The 19,976-nt window shown below is 48.1% G+C and overlaps 1 protein-coding gene across 1 annotated transcript; it reads right to left on the bottom strand.

Annotated features, from left to right (window-relative positions):
• Positions 1 to 797: 797 nt before the first annotated feature.
• Positions 798 to 19,894, bottom strand: FAM234A (family with sequence similarity 234 member A). The gene is made up of 12 exons (XM_057406518.1): positions 18,713 to 19,894; positions 12,599 to 12,907; positions 11,428 to 11,544; positions 11,046 to 11,234; positions 7,415 to 7,545; positions 4,937 to 5,066; positions 4,352 to 4,490; positions 3,915 to 4,055; positions 3,449 to 3,527; positions 2,871 to 3,023; positions 1,933 to 2,035; positions 798 to 1,786 (listed from the first exon to the last, which is right to left on the bottom strand). The coding sequence occupies exons 2-12, from the start codon at positions 12,864 to 12,866 to the stop codon at positions 1,575 to 1,577; spliced, it is 1,662 nt and encodes a 553-aa protein (XP_057262501.1). The 5' UTR covers positions 12,867 to 12,907; positions 18,713 to 19,894; the 3' UTR covers positions 798 to 1,574.
• Between the last annotated feature and the right edge of the window lie 82 nt (positions 19,895 to 19,976).

Below are 19,976 nucleotides of genomic sequence, written 5' to 3'. Positions count from 1 at the left end.
GGTGCTCTGACGGTTCTGAGTGCTCTCCAGGGACCATCCCCAGCTTCCTGCACAGGCAGGACTGCAGAGGCCAGCAGAACTCATCCCACATGGCTCTCTTGACTGCCTGAGATATGGATCACAGGGCAGAGGGAGTCAGGGCACACTTCACACCAGCTGGAAGCAGGAGGTGAGCGTCCAGGCAGACCACTGATGCTGCAGCTTGTTTTGCTGCAGGACTGGAAGAGCTGAAGGGCTCATGTGTCAGAGCAGCTCATGTGGTGACTGCAGCTTTCCAGGATTGCGCAGCCAACTCAGACCTTTCCTTCCAGGATGTTGTTTCCACATTCCACACCCGACCCCACCAGGAAAAGCAAAGACACTGAGCCACAGAAGTCTCCAGGGAAGATGTCACCTTTACTCAGCAACCTGTTCCATTCCCTCAGGCTACCAGGCTGGACAGAGAGAACAGCACCCGAAGATCCTCACCCAGCATCACTTCAATTCCAAGGGCACGGAGCTCTCTTTGGAGCTGTGCTGCAAAGAGAACTTGCGCTGTTTCCCCATGCAGTCTTACAGCTTGCCCACCTCCTGGCAGAGGGGACAGTGCTTGGAGATGGCTCCTCAGCAGCTGCAAGACTGAATGAGTACTTGCAGGGCAGCTGGCACTGCCACTGGGGTAGAGGGTTCTGAGAGTGGCAAGTCCAGCTCCCAGAAAAGGTTAACATGCAATTCTACTCTGAAAATAATGTCCTACATCCTCTGGCACCTCAAAACCAGTAAGAGAGGTGGTGTCTGAACCAGCAGGGACCAACCAGCCTGGGGCAGGAAGGAACACTGATGCATGAATCAGGTGAGAGACCAGCTCCCTTTCTGTGTCACCAACACTGCACAGCCCGGCTGGAAAGGAAGCAGCAGAGGAGACAGACACAGGTAGGTTTGTGACTGCACAGTAGGGCACACAGGGCTGTTCTTAGGAGAACAGGCCATTTTCTAAGTAGAATGAACAGTTTAACCTGCACTTTGCTGGCCTCGGTGACACCTCGCCATGGCTGGGGTCTATCACTATGCACATCCCATGACTACCAAAGGAGGGGCCCAAATCCAGGAGAGGGTGATTGCAAACCAACCTGCAGCCAAGCACCTCTCCCACGCCAGGAGAGCTGACTCAGAAAGGACACCTAACACCACACACCGAAGCTTCACTTCTCACACAAGCACCCAAGAAATAATCAACTCCGGCATCCCCAGCAAGCACATGCCTTCCTCCAGACACAGGCTGAGTCAGCACAGTTCTGTGGGCACAGAAGTATTGAGGGGAAAGCCCTCTTCCCCAAGCTGACAGCACTTCAGTGGTCGCCAAGCACTGAAGTCCCATCAGCTCTGAGGACAGATGCACTGGCAACTGCCCCCATGGCCTGGGCATCCCCAGACACTGGGGGTGCTTCCCCACCAGTCACGCTTTGGTTTGCGGATCAAGAAAGGCAGCTTTCCATTTGAATCCGTGACCTGGGTTTGCCAAGAGCTCGGCTGCAGAGGAGAAGCAGCACAGAGGCACCCGGCCCTGGGCAGCCTCTCCCCCTCCCTCGGCCAGCTCACACTCGGCTCTGGAATTGCATCCTGTAGAGGCGGTCCCGGATGTACTGCTCGCTGTCCACAGCCACCTGGCTCAGCCAGATCACCCTGCTCCCAGACACATCCTCCTTCAGCTTACGCTTCATCAGGGACACCGTCCCTGGCTCCTCGCTGGGCTGAGGGCCCTGCAGCAGCACATAACAGGCGTGACGGCTCCGCTCGAACAGCAGGGCTGTAATGCAGAGCAGAGGGAAAGCCCAGCCTCAGGTCTCTGTGCTCAGCGGCCACCAGACCCAATACCACGCACCCAGAGTACAGGAGGTACCAGAAGTGTCCTCCTGTGCCTCCTCACTGGAGGGCTGGAAGGAGAGGACTTACCATCGAATGCAATTATTTGGTCTGTGCTATTGCGGAGCTCCAACAGGACATTAGTGTAGGAGGGATGGAAAAGATAGAGCTTCTGGAGAGGAGCTTTGGATCTCTGCAAGAGGACACCATCAGGACATGGACCCATAAATTATCAGAGAGACACCACCAGCACAAGGCTCAGCTATTACTCAGAATAAATCCAGTTACTTGTCCATGTCTGCCCAACTTATCCTGTCTGATGCCCTAGAACTAGTGCTGGGATTCTGCTTACTGTTCAGTGCTCTCCTCCCCGCCCCAAGCTCCCTGTAAATAGCAGGCCTGCCTGCCACAGGCAGGAGACAGATTTTTGCCTTAGGGCTGGTTGAGTTAGCAGGGAAGCACAGGAAGCTCAGCTGGTGCTTAGACATGGCATACTCCAAGACACAACCCGTCACTAACGTTGCCAGCCACTGCCCTAGAGAGCTGTTTTTGTGACCCAGCTGAGTTGTGCACAGAGAGGATATTCACGTGGCCATGGGAGATCACTGTGTGTGGTACTGCCACCAGAGGCTCCTGGCCAAACAGCAGCAACCACTGAGGTACCAAGCCAGCAGCCTCTCACCTCACCTACAGTACCACACCAAGGCAGGGCTCAGGGCATCCAGTGAGTTTGCTTGTAATGACACTAAGTCCCTTTACATAGCCAGGCTGAGGATGACAAAGGTGCTGCTGCCACTACCAGCTGTTAGGAGGGACATTGCTATGGACATTGTGAGGGCCCCACAGAGACAAGACCACATGCAGAGGTCTACCTGCTTGAAGCAGGACAAACTGGTCAGAGCCCCCACACCCAGTGCAGAGGCTGCAGTGTTAGCGGCACAGACAAATGCAAATGGGAACACGGGGAGAAGCTCCACCCAATTCTGTCCCAAAGCCTGGAACAGCAACCATTCAGCAGCACTACTCACCGTTTCGTTTCCTGGCACCTGGTATTCACCCCAGATGAGGAAGGTGGACCGATGATCAGCAGTAGGAAGTGTGGCTGGCCCAGGGCTCTCTGCTCTTGAGTTTAGCTTCAGGTTCCACTGGACTGTTCCAGATCCACTCTCAACAACCATAACCTAGCAGGGAAGAAAGAAAAGGAACTCATACCAAAGAACTCTGACAAGCCATGAGAGAGAAATTGAGTCAGCTGTCTCCACCCCACACAGTCTATGGGAACAAGCATCTGATTCAAGGGAAGTTGATGAAATACTTGAAGCTGAGCATCACAGAGCTGTGAGAGCTGGGGCAGGCCACGTTAGAGCAACGTCAAAGTTTTGTAGCTATTTCAAGGGGTTCAAAGCTCTTTCATTGAAGCCTCTTGCTGAAAAAAGAATTAAAGTGCCTGAGCCAGCTTCAATAACCTGTTGAAACAGAACCTTTCCCTGCCTAAAGCTTCCTAAAACCAGCCAGAGGGAACATCCCACCAGCTGTCCTCAACTCAATGCCTGCTCGAGCTGTGAGATGCAGAGAAAAGTGAAGTTAAAGGGAAGAGATTTCAAACCTTCTTCCTGTTGGGTCCAATTTCACTCTCAAGGACAATACCAAGAACATTGGGTTTATAGTAACCAAGCAGCGGCTCACTAAGGGAGAGAAAGAGAAGGGACAGATCATAACACACCCTGATGGCTTGGGCATACCTTGCTTTTTCAGAGCAGCCTCTGTCCTCCCACAGCTCCCCTGGTAGAAGACTTGACTGCCACAACATTAGGTTAGCCTGGTATCACTCCAACCCTGAGCCCAGTCCTAGGCATATCACAACAGGCACAGAATGAAGAATCAAAGCTTTGGGTGCCTCCATTGTGAAGCAGCACCTGACATTTGCTAGCAGAGGACATACAACACAGTAAGTATGGTCTAGATAAGCAGATAACATAATTCCTGTGTTCCAAATGAAAATGTATCTGCCAGGACTCTGCTGTTGCAAGGAACCTGAAAATGCCACATCCACCCCACACTGGTAACGCTACCTCACAACACGGGACACGTTGAGGGTCCACAAAGTCTGCAGATTGTGTGCATTGATCAGCGTAGCCATGTCCGAGTTTGCAACGAGGATGCTCTCCTGTGACTGCCCAGGAATTTTTGCCAGGTAACGGATGTCCCCAAAGCTGAACAAGGACAGAGGGATGATTATGCTTTCTAGACTGTGGATGGGTTTATTGAGGGGTTTGTTTTTTGGCTTGGTTTGGCTTTTTTTCTCCCTGCATAGTAAATGCATATAGGAAACCCCAGCCTGCTTTCTCTCCTTTCCTGTGAAACCCTGACCAAGCCATCAACACCAGCACTCTCCATGAGCTTCAGATGTGCTCCTAGTCCAAAAGCCATGTAGCCAGGAAAGAACAAAGCCATCTTGTCAGGCACACCAGTACCCTCCACTCCACCAGCAACCAAAACAATCTCACACCTGAGAAGGGACAAGCGGTGCGTAGTGCTGTCAATGTTCTTCTCCCACTGAGGATCTTGCTGAAGGCTGGGAAGCTTAATTTCCATCCCAGTTGCTGCACTGTAGAGATCTTTCAGGGAATACGCATAGAGAGAGTTTTCTGTGCAAAATAAAAGCAAGAATGAAGGAGATAAGTTGTCCTGCCCTTGCTCTGAACTCTATGATTTTCCAGATCTGGCAGATCAACTGTATTTTTAGGACTTGCATCATAGACTTGTAGTGGTATTTTGACTCAAGCCTGCATTTGAATGTTTTTAACATCTTATCTGTTCATAATCCAAGTGTTCCACAGTAATCACTTGCTATAAATGACTACTTAAACCTTACATTCTCAACATTTTTTCAAATAAAATTACTACAAGGCATAACAAACCTTAGCTTAAGCAGAAGCCACCTCTTCCCTTGGCCTTGAATAGCTCTTTTGCTAGGTGAAAGCACGACACAGCTTTTAAGAATGCAAAACACTCTTTCAGAAAACTGTTTAGGAATCCCCATTTCACAGCTATAATTACTGCTTTCAGACTGAATTCACAAACAGAACTGTACCTGTATAGAAAAGAAAGTAGGAGGAGGAGACCAGGTTCAGCCTGATATAACGAGGTTTCCCATCCACAGTCAGGCTTCCAGTGGAGCCGATCTGTTTGCCATTTTTTCCTGAATGGATGAAGGTCTTAATCTACAGAGGGAAGGGATAAAAAATAAAAAATAAAAAAGGTTAAAGACTACAAAATGGTTACAGTACTGCTACTGCTCAAACCTGAGTGTTTCACAAAGCTTCTGAGCAGCTGGTACTGAATAGCAGCTGAGTGGGAGCAGCATAGCCTGGGATGGAGGTTTTGGAGATAGGCATGAGTTAGATGATCCCTTTTTCAAGTTTGGAAGTCACTTTCAGCACATCCCCTTGCCCTGAGATTTTACTACCTCTGCCAACCACCTCCCCTGCAAGCTGGGACCCCCCAACAGCAAGTCCCAGCTCTGCTAAGAACAGCAAAGAACTATTCAAGCCTACTGAACAGTGACAACAATGGAGAGGACCTAAAGGCAGAAACATACCAGCATATGGACACAGGGGAAACTAGGCTTCACATGGTAGCTCTGCTAAATATTTTAAGTGCCCTAATTTACTCCTCTTAAGGTTGACATGAATCTAAGGGGATAAAAGAGCTGACATGTTTCTTTATAATCTTTTAACAGGGTAACAGAATCCACTAAAAACATCTGACCGATGAGAATTAATATGAGGATCAGATTCAAATGTCTGGGCAATAGTCATGGTCTGTGGAGAGCAGTACACACTAGGGAAAAGAGAAACATCAGACCCAGAGAAATAGCATCATTCAGAGATGCTGAGTCAGGGAGGAACCCTTCTCTGTTCCTTGAGAGGGAGGGATGGAAAAGGGAAGATCTGTTGCTCTGGAAGTGTAGCTGGGGAGTCTGGCAGGTAAATAAGGAATAGTTTGCTGAGGAGAATGAAAGTCACAGCTGGAGAGGGAGAGCAACGCATCCACCAGCTGTTCCCAGCCTCCTGCACTGGGAGGAGACACATACCAGCTCTTGTAGATCAGCTTCACCTTTACTTACAAGCCCTAGCTCAGCAGCTGCCCCAGGACAGCAACAGCCAAAGGCATTCATACAGCAAGTGCAGCTACACACCACTTTACTCACTGCAGTGCTTAATACCTCTATGTGCTGTTACAGGCAACGTATCCTGAAAAAATCTTGTATGTTCCTGGAAATGTTAGTGTTGAAGCTTGCAGCACGTAGAGGTCAATAACCCTCTCAGAAAAAGTTGCCATCTAAACCCCCTGCACACCTCTCAAAATTCTGCCATGTTAGGGAAGAGCAGTATAAAGTAATGTTCAGCTTCAGCCCCTCTTAGCAACAAAGCTAATTTACTTAAATTCTGAATCTGCCTTCTGACAAGGCTGCTTTTTTCCAAGCTGCAGAGCGCCACTCAAGCTTCCTACATTTTGCATGATTTCTCAAAAAAGAATATATTTTTACTTAAGCTGGCAGAGTGCTTGCCAAGTCCGAAGGAGGAAGGGATTTTGTACCAAGATAGCTAGAGAGGTTAACTGGAAAACAAATCAAAAGGCAGTTTGCAGAACAGAGACTACATTCAAACCTTTCTGGGCCACCTAAGATTAATAAAATAAAAAGAAGTCTTGAGATAACTGGGATAGCAAAAACAAGGAAGAAAGAAAACAGAAGTGAACCATAGGAGTCAAGAGGATGGAATTTCTGATGACGCTGGCAACAATGCCTTGGACAGCAAAACCTTATTTGCTTATGGAGGACTCCTGTGTGAAGACACGGAGCTCCCACTCCTCCCATCAGACTTGCAGGGAGACTAACTTTCGTATGCTTTAAACAGGACAGATTGCACATGCAGGTGATGCTGTACCACTCAATCACAGATAAAGATGTTCTAGCGTAAAAACACTTTTAGATACATGACTTTCCCCCTCTAAGAAATGGGAAATATGAAGGTAACACAACTGGCAGCTATTTCACTGACCCAAGTCAGAAGTAACTGGCACAGTGACACTAGGAAGAGAGCTTTGCAAAGCAGACCACAGGCAGAGATAATGTGTCAGGAAAGGGCAGTGGTGGTACAAAAGCACTGGTTGTCAGCTGTGCTTTGATCTAAGAGCCAAACCTGTCAGGGTTTGTTCACTTCCACTACTCTGAACAGAGTCCCAGAAAACTGCAAGCTCATCTAGCCCAGGCTCATTTCACACACAGCCCAGGAACACATAGTGGAGAGCACACTGAGGAAGGGCAGGGATTCCTGGACAGCTGTTTTTCCTTGTTTCTTTCTTTCTTTTTTAACTGTAAATCATTTGCATTGATTTGGGAGCGTTTGGATTCATCTCTGCAGGGTGGGAAAGAACCTGTCCCAAACCCACAGAGAGCAGAGGCCTCTGGACACCCCCTCTTAGACTACAAGACTGAAATAAATAGCATTCCTGCCATGCCCCGTGGTCCAGACACTGGGCTTATCACAGCTTCAGAGTGACATACCTTATCTCCTGTAGCAATGAAGATTATCAGGTCCTGAACTCCATCATTATTCACATCTGGAATCACTGACACAGGAGTCAGCACAGTATAATTAGTTCCAAAATCACTGGAATGTCTCCACTGAATTTCCCCTAGAAGACAAGTTATTAGGAAATATTCACTAAAACGCACTTTAGGTTGAAAGGCTTTTATTGCTCCTGCTCCTGGAAGTACTTTGCAGCAGCCAGCCATTCACAGTCCATCAGCACCACAAACCAGTCACATTAATGCTCATCACAAGGTACTTCATTGCATTTCCACATTTCAAATGAGTCCCAATACCCACAATTTTGAGTTATATTGGGAAGTAATTCTAGCTGCCTGCACAAATGCACCCAAATATCCTGGGCCCAAGGACAGGTTTTCTTGTGCCTTAGGTTAACACGTTTATCAGCATGTTGATGGCACAGAGAATCCTTTTTTCATGATCCAAAGCTTACTGTTGTGTGTTTAAATCTGTACAGACATTTGAATACCATAAAGCAGCTGAATTCTGACCACAGCATTGCAACTACTCCCCATAAAACCTTCTTTGCTGCAATTTGCCTCCCCAAGATGTTCCATGGTGATGCAACCAGCTGCAACTCTGTTCACATCCCCCTCTCCCTCTTTTGAAGAACACACAGCACATTCAAGCTCGTGTGTAAATAGAGGTGGCAAAGATTTGGTTTCTAAATAATGGGGGGGGGTTCTCCTCAACAGCTCTAGGCTGGTTGAGTGGCTCTACTCCATATGCTGCTGGCCTCTTTCCAGTCACAGCCCAGTGGAATTTGCAGTGGAATTTGGTGTGAGTGTGGGGAGACCACTGAGGGAGTTTCTTTTTAAGGAAGACTTAAGTGACTAACTAGGTGTTTAGAGGGGAAATGCTTCCTCTCCCCTTCAAACAGTATCACATACAGCAATTACCACTTCAGGAATGCAACATAATAATCTGTTCCTTGTCAGGAAAGCAGTTGTACTGAAGGCCAAGAATTACTACCTGATGCTGTCTGCAATAATTTAAAGCAGGCTGTATTTGCAGTAGGATTCCTCCAAAGCTGTTACTAAAACATTGGAAAAAAATACTTGGATTTTTTTATTATGACAACAGATGTGAAGAACATTGCCCCTATGAAATCATGGGAAGGTGAGGAATTTTACCTATGGAGAAAACAAAAAGGCAAAGGAAAACTGAAGTTTTAAATAACTATATCCTGGGTTCAGCACAGTTCAAAGCTACAACAGTAAGACCAGGCTGATGATACTTGCATTTCAATACATAAGGGCTCTATTCTTTGCTGGTCAAACAGCGGATAAAGTTTGGAGGACGCATATTACTGTCTTAGAAGAGCAATCTGACTTAACTGAAACAGGTAACAGTGAGATGGACTCAACACAAAGCACTTGAGAAGCTTTCATGCTCTAGGAGCACTAACTATGAAACCAGTCCCATTCTGTTCCACCAACTGGAGATAAGACTATTCTGTCTAACACAAAGGTGCTTGCTCAAAGCCCAAGCTCACAGCAGAAGCGTGGCAACAGAAGGCAAGATGGACAGCAAATCAAACCTGGGTGAAAGGGTTGGGTTTTTTTTGGTCATATAGAAGGAATAATAAAATTAGGATTTAGGAGGACTGACTCCAGCTCTTGCTTCAAGCAGCCGAAGAGGACTTCCCTCTGTCAGACATCCTCCAGGCTGGAGTTGTGGCTTATTTAGCGATTCCTTGCACAGAGACAATTTCATATATCTGATCATCGTGGTCCACTTTCTGCCACACCCCTCAGGAGACCAGAACTACTCACAGGGCTCACACTGCAGGCTGCTGGAGGACAAGGTGAAGAGAGAAGTTGGAACAAAAGACTTATTCCTGTCCTCTTCTTGACTCTGGTCCTGGTCCTGGCCCTGGCAGAGACGGAATACACACCTACATCGACTTTTGCTTTGACCTGGAATAGCTAACCTTAAACTCCTGTGTCTCAGTTTGCTTGTAAGATAAACATGCAGGAATGTTAGATGTCCCACACAAACAGAGGCATGCAATCCTACACTTCTTGTATGCTCAGGTCACTTCTGACAATGAAAAGAGCAAGACTTAACACAACTAGAATTGATACAGAAGCACTAGCTTTATCAGCATTTAAAGATCAAAAACACATTAGATACTTTCAGATGATGATCTGCCTATCTTTCCTCCTAACCTACAGGCAGAGGTTAGACAGCCTGAGAGCCCTGGGATCTCACCAATGCTCCACAATAATGAATCATTAACAGCTAGACATTGTTCTGGCTACTGTTTTTAGCACAATGTGATGCAAGTCAGACTTTGCCACTTTAGATACATTTAGCCTATTTAAATACATTTAGCTTATTTAAATACATTTTATTCTGGCCTCCCAACCCCCAGCCAAAGTCAACTACACCAAAAAAGCCCTTTTAACCTACTTAATAGCATAAAGGTAACAAATACATCAACTTCTGGGTTATTCACTTTTCTGTCTGAAGCAATTTTTAATCTCTTGCTTTTAATTTATTTACAGAATAAATACAGTAAATAAATTTTCTCTACTGTATTGTTGTTGTGACCTCTGGCTTAGCCTGGTTCCTTCTCTCCAGGAGCTACTTCTTTATGACTGTCTCTAGCTACATGCATTTGGCACCTACACTTTGACCTGAAAGCAACTGCTTCATTAATAGTCTAAATAACCTGTGCTAAAGGTTACTGATGAGGGAAATGGTGCTAAGATATCTCAGCTGCTACAGAAGCTTTTTATCTATGTGTGCGTCTATACTTCCATCCACACTGGAAATCAAAAGCTACAGTAGATCTTCCTCAGACCTCTCATTGTTTCTCTCCCAGTTTTTGGATAATAGGGCACGAGTGCCTCAATCCGAGCTACAGAGTACAGGATCCTAGGATTGGTTCCAAGGGAAAACATGCATTTTTTAGAGCCTCTGAAACAGTGACCACCAAAATGGAAAAATGTTTCAAGCTTCACCAGCGTGGAAGGTTCAAAGTGCATTAGGATGATCATTGCCATGTTCCAAGAGAAGTACAGGCACTCTTTACCCCCACCCTACATGAGGCAAGTTGATGATGAATTTCTCCATCTATGGGTTCAGAAATGAAGGCTTTCAGAGGAACTATGCAAAATCCTGGACAACAGAAACAGACTCGTAAGTGCTCTCCCTGATGACTTTAAAATGATAAATCCTTAACACTCCTCTTGTCACAGCAGGCACTCCTAGCACACACACACACAAATGACTGGGAAGCATTGCAGGTGCAACCCCTGACAGTATGAAGTAACATTCACAGTTAGTGACTGCTGCTCCTGTTTCAAAAGCTGTTGAGATGTTGTTCTTACAATACAGCAGCTGGCACAAACCACAACAGAGTCCAGCCTTTGGAACAGAGAGGCTGAGAGAACAGGCGCCTCTCAAGAGCCCAGTGAATGGCTCTGGGAAGGATAATAAATACTCTGTGCCCATTGTTCATGTACCAGCAAGTCATGTCATGCTGGCGTCCCCAGCCGCAGAGGTCCCACAGTCAGAGGGTGAGGAAAGCAGGAGCACCATCCTCAGTATGGCAGCAGTACCCTGCTCACCACTCACCTGTGTGCAGGTCAACTGCTGTGAGAGACACCGGCTTCCCCACCACCAGACAACCCGAGGCCTCAGCCCCCCCAAGCTGCTTGATGCCACACTCCATCCACTCCACTTCCTCAGCAGCAGGCCTCTCCCACAGCGCTCTCCCGTTGGTGCCAGATACAGCAGCAATGAAGGCACATGGAGAAGGCAGACCTGAGGAGTAGACATGTCAGAGGGAACACTACCTACACACCCTACCTTTGCTGCTCCACACCACCTGAGAGCTGGGACTCACCCAGTCCCTCTCCACACCCACATAACCCAGACCCATAGCTGCTTCACTAATTAGAGCTAAAAGAGCAAAACCAGCCCTTACTGCAAGGCTTTCTGTTTCTGAATCAGCTACCTTCATCCAGACAGGATCTGTTGAAGCTGCTGCTGCCATTGCTAGCTTTGAATGCAAAGATGACATCTTGCACTTTGTCTTTATTCACATCTTGTATGGCGAGAAACTGGTAGGCCACTGTAAAAAAGATCACAAGGCAGGCACTGGTGAGGATTGCCTCAACCAACAACAAAGCTAGCTGGAGCAAAACAAATTCCTAGAGTCCTACTCACTGCCTCCATCTCTGACAGTGTAACCTCAGGACAAATTGGCTTTTGTATTAAAAAAAGCCATCCACATGAGTACTGAGGGCTGGAAATTAGTGCCAAAGGATTTTTTAAGTTTCTTATGCCCCAGAGGATTTGTCCTTTTTTAAGAGCCAACCAACCAGAGACTGAACTATGTTGAACAAAGAACAGCTCTGGTCTTGGTGTGGGGTTTCTATTTCTGAAATATAAAAGCCCCAAAACAAACCCAAACCCAGCCCCAGATACTCCATGTTTCTCACTCAGCTAAAAACAGCCTTTTTCAGCCCAGAGCAAAAGAACTCGGATGTCCGCAGGAACACACAAAGCTCAATCCCCACTGGTGAGCATCACCTCTGTGTTTATAGCACAACCAGCACACACCCACCACACATAAGACTAAAGAAAAGCTTTCACAGAAGCCACCAGGGAGCAGTACCCAGGCTAAAGAGCCAACTGAAGCAACTACAAACGTGTGCAACTTATAAAAACCACAAGAAGACGCAATTCTTCTCCCCTTCCTGTTAGCCATGGGGAAAAGTCAGAAAGTCATATGGACAGAGGAAAAAAATGCCTAATTGTCCCCAGACGTCAGTTCAAACTTCAAGGGAACATTTTACAGACCAAATTTAAACAAAGTTATATTCCTAGATGCACTTCCCCACTTAATTCTTTCCCAAATGAGGCCAGCCTGCTACCTTGTTAGAGCTTCAGAGCAGCATCTAATTTGTCCATTAGATCCTGTAAACACCTCCTGGAAGGCCACTCCAATTATGACGGGCCACTGCTTATTCAGGTCAGGTATTCATGCAGCTCTTACTCCCAAGGGCAGCATCCCTGCAGGCCTGGCTCCAGATCGTGATTAGATAGAGGTCCACAATTCAAACTCATGGCACATAAAGGAAAAGGACTGTTGGTAGTTATTTATCCTGCTACAGCAAGCTCACCTGCATGGTTGTAGTTTCGGAACCATGTTCTTTCTGAAACTGGTCTCTCTGGGCAAGGAATGATAAAGGAGAAAGCAAACACAATTATGAGACACAGAAATAATGAGATGAAGAAGGCGGCAGTGCGCCACCGGGACAGCTGGGACAGCTGCGATGACTGCTTGTTCACTATTCTTCTCTCCACAGAGTTTTCATGGTTCTCTTGAACTTTTACATCCTCAGTCTTCAGAGGGTGGATCTCAGCTTCCGAGTCTTTGTTATCCATCATACCTCATTCGTAGGTATCCTGACACCCTTCTTTCCCTTCACCTACAGTAACAGAAAGGGCAGTTAAAGTAGATTTTGGAATATATTAAAAAAACAATCAACCCCAAATATTCTGTTACTACCTGATATTCACTCTGAAAATACTCAACAGGAGGCGAGAAAATCAGTGTATTGTTGCAGAGCTGGATATAAAACACTGCTGGTACCAGAGGTCTCCCACACAGAGCAACGGAGAGAGACTGTGGGATGCAGGAAGGGCACAATTTCTTCTTCAATTTCTTCTTCTTCTGCTAGACCCAGACAAAGAAGGCTACAGCCTCTAAGCAGAAAGGACTGACTGGTCTGTAGGTCTTCCTCAAGAAAAACACACCAAAAGCTCCTTTTGCTGCAAAGACCTCTTGCTGCCTCCTGTGTGTGTCTGTCTGACTCCCAGATGGAGAGGTGAAAGGAAACACTCATGACCTTTATACCTCAACATAAGGCTGTTCCCTATTGCAGTGAGCACTTGAGCTTCCCCAGGAGACAGTGAGAGAAACAAACACCAGCATATTCTGTAAGGAACAAACCAAAGCTATTCAACACCTTCTCAGAAGAGAAACCACTTGGTAAGTTTAGCAATCCAGCCCTGCAGAAAGCAAGAGTGATTTTCCTCACTGGAGGAAAAGGAGGTGCAAACTGAGACTAAAATCAGGCAAATTTGATTTCATCAGAATGCAAGAAGAGCTAACAACTGCTATTTTAACTTGTCCTGTTGCAAGTCATAATCTTGAGCTACGAGATCCACCTTATAAAAAAGAGGGGTGGGAAAAAAAGCCCTGGTCATTTACAGAAGCCTGTAAGTCATCAGCCACTAGAACAATGCTAATGGATGTTGATAGTGCTTCTTTAAAAAAATAGCAGAAGGGAAGAAATACAGAATAACACATTCCAGTAGCCTGGAAAAAGCTGCATGGCAGTGTCATAAAAAGTTATATCAGAGCAAATAAACACAGCAACTGAGCCAATTTTCCATGACTGCCCCAGCAGTCACGTGCCTGGATTGTCCACTGGAGCAATTTACTTCCCCAGCAGAAAATAGCTTAAACTCAGCACCGACACAATGCAAAGAGCCTGGGCTTGCAACTCCAACAACAACAGGGCTTGTTGCAGCTCATGTTTCACGCCCAAGCTCATTTACAGGTTCAAAGAAACAAGATGAGAGACACCCTTGGGAGGCCAGGGGGGAGTCTCACCTCCTGGGGTTGTCCCTGTCTCATCACAGGGAAGAGCTGCAGAGGCCTCTTCTCTTCTGGGTACAAATCACAGTGGGGCCAGACCTACAGCAAGGCAGAAGTTGAGTGCCTGGGGCGAGCAGGGCATCCTGGCATGCTGCTGTCAGTTCCGCAGCTAACCTCAAATGCTTGCTGGGCTTACAAGGCTGGAGTCATGGAACACTTACTCGAACCTGAGTACCCTGACATCTATTCTACAACAGCACATCGAGTACAACATCTCACTCCAGACAATTTAATTCAAGCAGAACAGTACCATGCAAATGCAATCAAATCAATAATGTAGAAGCTGTATCTTATTCCAAAGATCTTGCTCTAAAGACCTCATCTGCCCTTCACATCAGTCTACAGCAACACAAAAGACACTTTCATGAGGTGGCTGTTTGCAGACCAACTGCAGGCACCTGACAGGGGTAGGAAGGCTCCAGATGGAAAGGGGAAGGAACAGTCATGCATCCAGCCTTCCCCCTGACCTGGCCACCATGCTGGCGAGCCAAGCACCAGACCTGCAGCAGGTTCAAGGTACAAGGCTCTATACACAGGCCAAGCAAATGATTTACCAGAGCAGAGCAACCACTGCTGCAGCAATGGGGGATGACAGCAGGAATGGGTTAGTGACCTCCCTTGCCATGAGGCAGATGGCTCCTGTGCCTCTGGCCTGCCTGTCTCCAGCAGCAGGCAGAGGTGGATTTTCTTGGACGCAGTGGCAATCAGTGTCCATGGCATGGGCTGCAGCAGGGCTCACACACACCACCACCAACCTCTACAGCTCCACAAGATGGAGCCAGGGAACCTCCAGGGCACAGCCGAGTGCTTCCAGCTCCTCTGCAACTCCCCAAGAAGACCCAAAGCTGGGCTTCTCCCAATTTAGTCCAAAAGGGACACCATCCTAACGCTGTATGCAAGGTCTATTTTTATGATTCACTACAAATCGCACCACTCTCATCTAGACTGGGATGAGAACAATAAAGGAGTGGTAATTATCCTGACAGCCCCAGTAATTCCCCTTCTTTTGCAGCAATGACCCTCAGAGCCACGGACTACAAAGAGCCCTCAAAGCATTTAAAGCAATTCTTTATGTCTTCTTTCAGGGTTTGAATAATGCCCTTTGCACCCCTGCCAGAGCAGAGACAGTGCCAGAACAAGGACCACAAAGGTCAATGGCAAAGACTCAAAACAATGCAGGAAATCCCATTGCTTGCACTTGCAAAGTACATGCTGGCAGCACGGGAAATGGTCTGAGCTCTGAACAACAAAGAAGTCTGGTAATCAGTTTAATTGAAGACAAGCAGAAAATGACAGTATGCGTTTCAGATGGTTTTACTATCCTCTAGCAGCCAGCATTTTGTCTCCTGCTGGTAGAGGACATCAAATAATTCACTGGGAAGTTCAAGCCATCCAGGCACCTTGCAAGGAATTAAGCAGTGACAGGATCCTGCGCTGCTGCATTATGAACACACGCTGCATGCACTAGGTCTCACAGCTACCTGTGGATGGGAGGCATTATCATGAGAAAACATGGGAGAAAGACTTCACAGGAAAGGAAATAACTAGAAACCGCATGCGAGACCCAAACTGAACCCACTGCAGTACAGCCAGGGTCTGCATCCCACACGACTTCAGCTGCTGGTGTGAGTGCTTCCATCACTCCCTAAGCTCTAAAGGCTACTCTCCTCAGCAACTGGAAGAGCTAAAAGCAGTCCTTAATCAAAGCCAAGGAGGAACAAACACCCTTTCCTGTCCCACAGCAACAATGCTGCGCTCAGGACAGACACAGCTTTACCCACCTTCACAGGGACTGACTTTCCTCTTCTCCTTGAAGCTACAGCGCAGATTTACAGATCTCATCTCAACCAAACCAGTGAAACTTGTGCAGCAAGCAGTTCACACCAAGCCACAGCTACATCCAAGAGACAAACTATCATTACCAGTCAGCTAGAACTGCCTGACAAGCAGAGAGAACCACATGCAGTCAGGTGTATGAAGACTGGTGACAGAAACCATATAAGTATCAGTGTGATGGAAGGCTTAACTCATTTTCCACCCATAAAATACCAAACCCTGGCATCTGTAATCTCACCAGGCACTAGTTCTTCCTGGAAAATTCCTAGCAATATACCATAACTTAGGTTTGATGTTCAGTATGTTTATACCTTTCACAGAATGATAAATTCAGTTTCTGACTGGCCATTTTAGGAACCCAAACACAGCACTGGGCTGCCCTGGCTCTTGTGTTTGTTTAAGCACCTTACAGGTTTCCTCCCTGTCAGCCAAAAACCGTTGAAGCCCCAAGCTGCAATTAATATTGGTGAAACAGCTTCCAAGTTTTGCTTTGAATGATGCAACATTCCTTTCACAGCTCCTTCCACAAGCAGACTGTTCAGTTTTGATCCCATGTATGGCATGGCTCTGCAGCAAAGTTGCTGGGCAGTCACCTGCTGCAACATGCAGACACTGTTGGATTTTTCCCTTTTCCGTAGTTCCGCTTCCACTCACATCAGGGTCCAGCCAAGAGGAAATAACACCTAAGGCTTCTCACAAATTAAGAGATTTTCCTTTCCAAATACATCCACACCCTGCACACAAGCTTGTCATTTGGCTGGGTCATCTGCAGCTCATAACTCTTTCTCAATATAAAGTCACAGCACAGGCTGGAAGGGAGAACTGCCTTAAGGAGACCATCTCCTTCCAATGCTGGGTACCTCTGCTCCTGCTTGTGTCCACACAGCCTTTGCAGGATGTTGTAACCCAGACCACACAAAGGCAACGCAGGCACCCAGCACAGAGAAACACTCACATTCTGCTGCTACAGTTGTCCTTTGCCCTCCCCTCACTGCTGCTGTTTTGCCTGTTATCATGCGTCTCTCCAAAACATCAAGTTATTCTTAAATGACACATAACTGTCTGGTGCCACAGAGAATTCACAGCACAAGTTACAAAATCCTCAGAGCATAACCAAGTACCACCTTAGAATGTGATACATTTGTCATTTGTAGGAGAAAAGTTCTGTTTTCCAGGACAGGAGACAGGGATTCAAGTAGAGAAACTTGATCTGTTTAGCAAAGAGCAAAACACGATCCAGTAAGTTCCCAAGAGAGCAATGGGAAAAGCAAAACTCTAAGATGAAGAACATGATTAGAGCCTGTATGGAACTAATTATAGCGTAGGCCAGTAATAACAACCAGCAGAAACATGCACCATTTATCATCCCGGAACTTACAAGCTTCGCTGGAACCAGGCCACTCACCCTCACTGACTGTTGCAGATCCCTTGCGTCAACCCCAAGAGCAGTAGTTACAGAGTTGCTTGAATTTCTCATGTCAGAGACATCCCCACCTCACCCATGGGGCTCCCCGGCCTGCACCAGCACAGAGTCTTCTCTGCACCGCCAGAGGGATCTCGGTCCAGGAAAACCCTTGAGAAGAGGCTATGGTCATTTCATGTGGGTTTATTGTAAGACAGAAAGAAAGTACATTTAAGGGGAACACTTGTTCCACAGGTCACAAATGCCATGCTGCCCACTGGGTCCTGCACAGCCTAACGAGGTTTAGGGCAGGATGAAACAACAGTCTTCCTCCAGCCTCTGCTGTTCTTGTCAGCTGCCTCCCAAAGAAACCTCTCTTCTCCCCCCAGAGATAGATTTTTTTCTTCTTCTCTCTGACACACATTCACAGAGGAAATCTCATTCATTCACAAGCCATTCTACCTGCACACCCAACACCCAGCCTGCAGAACCTCTTGGCTTCCAGCCTCCATTGCAGAGGGCTGGCTCTGGTCACACAGAGGTTTTTGCTTTCCAAAATAAGGCAAAAAGGGTGGAAATGAGATTGGAATTCAACATATTAAAGCACTTTTTTTCTGCGAGAAACATTCTAATTCACATCTGCAAATCAGCCACTGAGGCAGAACAAAAAGGGAACTTGAACCCTGTCCAGGAAGGGTGTTGAAAGCTGGAGGTTGCTCTGTAGAGATGAGGGGTTTCTCGTGTTTCTGTTTGTCTGAACACAGACCCACACGCACAGCACTGTGCGAGCGCATCTCCGCAGACCTCCTACACAGCCCAACCACCCGGGATCAACCAGCTCTGATTAAACACAGAAACCAGCTCCGTGGGCAGAGCCCCTGCCTCTTGCAAAAGGGATTAAATTCTTCCGAAGGCTTCTCGATATGGCTTTAGGCCGGTTCTTGAGCTGCCGAAGATGGACAGCAAACACACCACACACACCCCCAGATCACAAGGAGGGGCACCGGGCTGGGACAAGTGCAGCGGGGAGGGCTGGGTTCCGCGGTGCTCCCCGCCGGCCCTGCTGGCGGCCTTCCCCAGCTCTGAGCTGCGGCTCGGCGCGGGTCCCGCCGGTGGAGAGACTGCTGCACTCCACGCCCGCCCCGTTGGAGCCGGTTCCCTGCCTCTACAGGACCCCCTGAAGTGCCGGAGGGGCGGCCCGGAGCCAAGCCCAGGCCTTCGGGGCGTCCCGAAGCTCACCTCACCCCCAGCCGGTAGCCGGGGAGGCCCCGCCGCGGCCGAGCCGCACCGGCAGCACCGCCCGACCCCCGCCCCGCTGCGCTCCGCACTCACCCCGTGCGCGCCGCCACCGCCGTCACTTCCTCCTCCGGCGGAGGAAGTGACGGCAGGACGCAGCTGCCCAGTTCCGCCGTGCGGGGGCCCCGCAAGAACGAGTCCGGGAGCGGTGAGAGCCACAAACACAGTCTTTAATGCGATCAGACCGCGAGAACAGCACAGGCACGTACAGACACCCCGAGAGCGCCCCGCCGCCCCCCGCTCCCCGCACCGGCACGGGGGTCACAAAACAATACGCGAACCGCGGGTTAGATGTAAAACAACAGGGATGGGGTCGCATGCACTAAGGACTAACACCGAGAGGGCGCGGGGAGGCCGCGGGGAACCGAAACTGTTAAAGCAGCTTTATGGGAAGGGACAAGCACCGCCCGGACCCCCCCGCACCGGCCACGGCCGGAGCACAGGCTGACAGACACGCTCCTGTTCGCGTTAGGAGAGAGAGGTGTTTAATGACACCGGCCTCAGCGAGTTGAGGAGCAGCAGCCAGCCCCGTGCCCCGACAGCTCCCAGCGCGGCTGGTAGCAAGTGCGTTACTCACAGAACACCGGTCCGGGGTCCGGGCTGTGTCGGGCACAGCGGGGCAGGCTCCTCCCCACTGCAAAATAAACCCAGTTACAAACAAGCGAGTTACAATATGCAAAGTTCTTCCACACATTGGTGCTGAGGTCCCAAGCGCAGCAGTGCGCTGCTGGCAGCCCCTGCCTTCCCTTCCGTCACCCTGGCCTTTCCTCCAGCCCCAGTCACCTCTGCTTCTTGGCCACCTTCTGCCTGCCTGGCCTTGGATAAAACACATACACAAACGCTTTTTTTGCAAGTCAGAAAACACCAGGAGGTGGCCCTGACTCCAGAGTGCACAGAAAACAGGCAGGCTGGTTCTGTACCCCCCTACTGAAGACACTGGCCCAGATTTTGCACTGTTTGTATCTGAACTGGAAAAGTACTAAAACCAGACTTGAGCCCCTCTCAGAAATGTACTCCAGATCATTTGCTCATCCTCACAAAAGATGAACAGCTTTCAAAATGTGCAGATGAGGGCCGAATTTGGTCTGTCTTGACTTAGCTGCAGTAGCAAGGGAGCTCTCAAATGCTGGAGGTGTATAAAAGAGGTGTGTAAGCACTAAAAGGAAAAAAAAAAAAAAACACTTCTGAATTTCATATAAACAGAAGGAGAAATTAATTGAGAACCAGTGCTACTGGTGTGCTCACAGAAGGTGAGGGAGATCTTTAGGGAAGGGCTGAAGTGCTGCAGAGGTGGCCGCGG

The sequence above is a fragment of the Pezoporus wallicus genome, unplaced genomic scaffold (assembly GCF_028554395.1).
Source record: "Pezoporus wallicus isolate ANWC-B61680 ecotype Strahan unplaced genomic scaffold, APGP_CSIRO_Pwel_v1 contig_6155, whole genome shotgun sequence".
Taxonomy (NCBI): domain Eukaryota; kingdom Metazoa; phylum Chordata; class Aves; order Psittaciformes; family Psittacidae; genus Pezoporus; species Pezoporus wallicus.
This window is presented reverse-complemented; position numbering and strand designations above follow the sequence as displayed.

Excerpts from the sequence above, each read along its gene's own strand:
- FAM234A (XM_057406518.1), bottom strand. The coding sequence starts at position 12,866 with ATGATGGATAACAAAGACTCGGAAGCTGAGATCCACCCTCTGAAGACT. Across the intron at positions 11,235-11,427 it reads CAGATCCTGTCTGGATGAAG|GTCTGCCTTCTCCATGTGCC; the intron begins GTAGCTGATTCA and ends TCTACTCCTCAG. Across the intron at positions 4,491-4,936 it reads CTACTTTCTTTTCTATACAG|AAAACTCTCTCTATGCGTAT; the intron begins GTACAGTTCTGT and ends TATTTTGCACAG.